At 33.9% G+C, this 5769-nt stretch overlaps 2 protein-coding genes across 2 annotated transcripts; both read left to right on the top strand.

Annotated features, from left to right (window-relative positions):
• The first annotated feature begins 748 nt into the window (after positions 1 to 748).
• Positions 749 to 1493, top strand: LOC120210180. Its single transcript, XM_039208966.1, has one exon. The coding sequence runs from the start codon at positions 1279 to 1281 to the stop codon at positions 1489 to 1491; it is 213 nt and encodes a 70-aa protein (XP_039064897.1). The 5' UTR covers positions 749 to 1278; the 3' UTR covers positions 1492 to 1493.
• A 3713-nt stretch (positions 1494 to 5206) lies between these two features.
• Positions 5207 to 5458, top strand: LOC120210182. Its single transcript, XM_039208968.1, has one exon. The coding sequence runs from the start codon at positions 5239 to 5241 to the stop codon at positions 5443 to 5445; it is 207 nt and encodes a 68-aa protein (XP_039064899.1). The 5' UTR covers positions 5207 to 5238; the 3' UTR covers positions 5446 to 5458.
• Positions 5459 to 5769: the final 311 nt, after the last annotated feature.

The following is a 5769-nucleotide window of genomic DNA, read 5'->3' as shown; positions in this document are numbered from 1 at the left end:
GCATTATCTTGATCTAACCAAGATTATTCTCCTAGTTATTTAGTTGAGGGACCACAAATTATCTAGAATTCCCATGTTTATCTGAAATATCTTTTGCATAACAGTGCACAAGCAAGTATTATATAAAGCCAGTTACTCTTCTTACTCAGTACTCGCCATTTGATTTAGTGATCTGAAATTGAATAACAAGAGAGGTATAAAGATGGAGTCCAACCCCAAAGGCAGAATCAAGGGGAAGCTGACGCCGCTGTACACAGCGGTCAAGCCGGCAGCATCCGCCATTCAATACATCATCAAGGTCAAGCCAAGCCAGGGTTCTTCTACAACAGCTTCAGTCGATTTTCAAGTTCGCCGGGACTACATGATTTCACAACCAAAGAGGATCTCATTTGTTGTTCCTACTGACAAGAACCGAGAAAATTTAAGACATATCGACAATTTCTTTGGCGTTGTCGGAGATGAAAGTGTTGATCTTAAGGCTGCAACTTACATCTCTTCTGTTCAAGAACGTTTCAAGCTTGAAAAACAACTTTGAACGAATTAATCTCCCAAGAAATTAATCTCTTGTGTACATGCTTATGTTCTTTACTTGTTCTTACTACAATACTAATAACACGTTCAACAACTTTTATAACTAGACGTTCTTCATTATTTATTATGTCGATGACATCAACATCGATTATGTCGAAACCATAACATGACCGAAAACGCTATTGAGACTTGAGGATGATAATAGACTTAGCCATGGAAGATGGCCTTAAAAGTTTCTTCTCTAAACCAAATTGTCTCCCTGTGAAAGTTCTCCTCGCTTTTGAAATTTCTAAACACGCATTTACCACGGTGCATAGGACCTACACAAATTACACAAATAATCACAAGGCAACAAGATTTCAAAGCAAAGGCTCAACTTTACACATGCAGGTGCAGCTGCTTTACAATTCGTTTCTTTAATAATGGCAATAAAGCAATCTAAAAGAAGCCTTGAAAATAAAACAATGGCGTTCTCCATAAAGCAAACCCACTAAAGCTTCCATACCTTACCTCACCATTCAACTTAACCCCTTCTTTCTCACTAAGTTTAGCATCATCCCCTCCTCCTTCACCACCAAGAAAAACATATTACTTCCATTGCCACCCCCTACATAATATATTGCACATCTCTCCGTTTTCCAATTTGTATTGGAAGACAAGTTCTCAAACATATTCATAAATTTCGCTTCGCTAAAGCACTACCGGAGTTGAACTAGAGAGGGGAAAACGGTAAAGAAAGCGAGGAAAATGAGTGCGGACTGGGGACCGGTGATCGTTTCAGTAGTTTTATTCATACTCTTGTCACCAGGGTTGCTGTTTCAGCTGCCATCCAGGACAAGGGTGATAGAGTTTGGTAATATGTGCACAAGTGGTATAGCTATCCTGGTTCATGCAGTAATTTACTTCTGCATAATCACTATCTTGATCGTTGCCATCGGAGTTCACATACATATCAACTGATCCAAACTCTCAAGAAAAAAGGGTACTCGTTTGTTTTTTCTCCTTCATTGGCTCTCATTTTTTTTTTTCATGCTATAAACCAAATTTCTCTTTTAGTTCACTATTTTGTTCATTGTTGCTTGCAAGAGAAATCTCGACACCAGTGTAATAATGAAAGCTATTTCATGTGAAGGTGGTTCAATTTGTATGAAATTAATTCAGGCTAAACATCTTTGATAATTTCAAAATTTGTCCATGTCAAATATTTTTGTTTTACTTTATGGTTTCTAGCTAGCTTAAAGCTCAATTATTTATGAATTATCAAGCAATAGAAAAGCATTGAATCCCACCATTCAAAAAACAAAGCTTTTAACATAATATATCAGCCACAAACAGGCCGCCGGCGTTTAATTTATTCAGATGGTGAAGGCTAAGAAATTGGACAAAGATAATCAAATCCCAATATTAAAGCCCTTCACTTGAAAGAGATGAAAAAAGTAAGCTTTGGGTAATAAAGATATGTGCCACAAACTGCAAGAAGCTAATACAAAGATCGATAAAGCAAGTAAAACCCACCACAGATCTTGAATCTCACTGGTGGGACTCAGCCGGTGTAGATATGGAGGTGGAGGGCTACGATCAAAACAGCATAGATGGAGAAGAAAAGAAGAGTGTGGATAGCAATGGCCTTGCCATTAGTCTTCATGCTCCCAAACTCCAGCTGCTTGTTGTTCCCCGGGAATGAAAACAAAAGTCCGGGTGATAGCAGCACAACTAACACCACCCCGATGAGTACAGGTACCCAATCTGCCATTACAAGAGAGTTGCTTCGCTTAAAATCTAGAGTCGACCGAACCAGGCCTGTAGAGGTTCAGAAACCAGTTCTATGAGTTGAGGTGAGTTTGTGTGAAGAAGATGAGGTTACTTTCAAGGTCGCAAGTAATGGTAAGTGGGAGCCATTTGTAAGCACAAGAAAGAATTGGGCATTGGGGTGCGGCTTTGTCTGGGGTCGGTGCTGATTGCTGAAATCTAATTCTTGCCAATAGATTAAGTTTTGTCCATTTCTTCACTAATGGAGATGGGATTCAGATTAGGATTAGGATTAAAGTTTATCAAATTTTCATATATTTATGGTTGCGTTTTATTATAAACAAATGATAAAGACAAATGGTATAATGCGTGAAAATACTCTTAGGTGACGTTTGGTTCGTTGAAATGTTTATGAGTGAATTATAATTTGTGAATGAATTGGAATCTGTAGGAATTAGAATTCAATTCCATATTCAGTTTGGTTGACAGGAAATGAAATTAGAATTCAATTTCATATTCTGTTTGGTTCGCAGACATGTCAGATGAATTTGATTTCAGTAATGTAAACTGACAGAATTATCCTTCTAATTTTTTTACTTTATTTTAGTTTATTTTATAACTTACATGTAGTAATATATTATAAAAATTAAAAAATATTAAATTTTCATTTTATTGATTAATTATTCATTTCAATAAATTATAAAATCATGCAAATAAACATTATAAGTTAAAATCATCGCAATCAAAATATGTTAATAAGTTACCAAAAGATAGAGCAATATTTCGATAAATTCCAATCGGATTATGTTAATTAGTTACAAAAAAATATACAAAAAACTATTTTTATTCAATATATAAATTAGAAACTCGACCCGACATGACTCAAAAAAAAATTTAATCAATAAAAACATTGATTTAATTGAAAAAAATTATATAGAGAGGGGTATTATTGTAATTATTCCTAAAATTATATATTTTTTCGGGTTGGTCTTTTTTTTCACCCTAAACCCGAACCCGACCCGACTTGACTGAATATCACACTTAAAAAAACCCGACCCGACTCGACCCGAATATCACACTTAAAAAACCCGACCCGACCCGAACAAAATAAAGTTTCATCCGACCCGACCCGAATATATGAATTAGAAATCCGACCCGACCTGAAATAATAAAAAATTATTTTTATTTAATAAAAACAGTGACTTAATCCGACCCGACCCGAATTATATATATTTTCGGGTCGGTCCGGTTTTTTTTACCCTAAACCCAACCCCGACCCGAATATCACACTTAAAAAAACCCGACCCGACTCGACCCGAATATCACACTTAAAAAACCCGACCCGACCCGAACAAAATAAAGTTTCATCCGACCCGACCCGAATATATGAATTAGAAATCCAACCTGACCCGACCCGAAATAATAAAAAATTATTTTTATTCAATAAAAACAGTGACTTAATCTGACCCGACCTGAATTATATATTTTCGGGTCGATCCGTTTTTTTCACCCTAAACCCGAACCCGACTCGACCCGACTTGAATATCACACTTAAAAAAACCCGATCCGACCCGATCAAAATAAAGTTTCACCCGAACCGACCCGACCCGAATATATGAATTAGAAACCCGACCCGAAATAATAAAAAAATATTTTTATTCAATATATGAATAAGTTATCAAAGGATTGATGAGGGTAGTATGATCAAATTTCAATTCCCTCCAACAAGGAAATTGAATTCATCCATTTTAGATGTAATTCACTTTCCCTCATTTGATAGAATTGAATTCCATCCAGTTCCCTTAAAAAACTTGAACCAAACATGGGAAAGAGGTGGAATTGGATTCTAATTCCCACCAATTCCAAGGGATTTCATCCAACCAAACGCCACCTTAATATTTAATTAAATAATTATTTTTATATTTAAAATATATAATTTAATATTTTATTTTAAGATAAAAAATTTAAAGTTTAATTAAATAATTATTTTAGCCTATATTTTTTTATTTTAGATTATTGATCATTATTAAATAATATTTTTTATTTAGAAAATACTTTTTACCTCAAAATAAAATGTAAGAGTTAAAATACTAAAAAAATAAAATGAATGTCGAAAAAAATTAAGAAGTAAAATATTATAATTATTTTTTTACTTGGTGCTGGTTGTCTTAAATATTAATAATGAAAAGGAAGAAGCAATGGAAAAAGTAGTTTTATGATCATTCCAGATTATGCATCTCTGTTTATTTGATGGGAAGTTTTACGGTGCGACAGTCTTAATATATGATTAAGGAAAGACGTTATCGGTTTTGTTATTATTTTTTTAATAAAATTAAAAAAAATTACTTAAAACATTATTATTTCTACATAAAACATTAATGTTTTTTAACATTTTCGGTAAAGTATCCAATAATAACAAAATCGGTAGAAAAATAATAAAACTGGTAGTGCTTTACCGGATATATTAATAAAACCAGTAAAACGTTCAATAATAACAAAACCAATAGAAATAATAATGTTTCTGATAATTTTTTACCGATTTCGTTAAAAAATAATAATAAAATTGATAATACATTTTCTAATTATACATTAAAGTTGTGGTACATGACAGTGATGACACTCTCTTTTCTTTGGTTGATTGGCTAATCGCAGTTCTATTCTTCTTTTCCATTATTAAAGGATGTAATAAACTGATCCTTCAATGAACGGTGATGGATCCGAGCACCAATTAGAACCAACAAATAGTTGAATACAATGTACTGAAATGAATAGCGAAAACATAAAAAAAAAAAAGAGGAATAATTTAAATTAGCTTTATGTGATTCTCATTCCCTCTATAATTGACTTAAAGTCGCCATTAAATTATGCCTTTTTCCTTGGTGTTTGATTCTTCAATATTTGTACCAAGTCTGGGCACTTGAGGATCTCCATTCATATCCAGAAAGTCATATATAGAAAATGAACGATTGGGCACCTTCACTGATAGCAGCAGCGTTGTTTGCATTTCTTTCACCGGGTTTACTGCTGCAACTCCCTGGGAAGCATCACCCCATTGATTTTATGAACATGAAGACCAGTGCGGCCGCCATTTTTGTGCATTCTGTTCTCTATGCTTTGTTCCTCATCTTGTTCCTTGTTGTTCTTCATGTCCACCTCTATATCTAAAACTACAAACAGGGTTTCTCAGCCACTCAATTGATTCTTAGGATGGAATTCTCGTTTTCTTTCTGTGTTGTTTATAAGTTCTAATCTGTTGATTGAACTCCTTAAATTAGCCTTAAAGTTACATATGTTTTTGTTTTGATCTCTCAAGCGTGTAAACTCATCAGTCGTTTCAGATTATGGTATTCAATAATCTGTTGATGATAGTTTCCAAGAACGGGCATGCAAATTCGACAAGACATGTTTGCTTAATCTTGAAGAATCAGAGTAATTATTACAGTGAAATGTCCTTTTAAAGCATAATAATCAAGTCAACAACAAAAGAAA

This window comes from Hibiscus syriacus, unplaced genomic scaffold (genome assembly GCF_006381635.1).
Source record: "Hibiscus syriacus cultivar Baekdansim isolate YM2019G1 unplaced genomic scaffold, ASM638163v2 tig00109916_pilon, whole genome shotgun sequence".
Lineage (NCBI taxonomy): Eukaryota > Viridiplantae > Streptophyta > Magnoliopsida > Malvales > Malvaceae > Hibiscus > Hibiscus syriacus.
The sequence above is the reverse complement of the archived record's forward strand: the minus strand, read 5'-3'. Positions and strand labels throughout refer to the sequence as shown.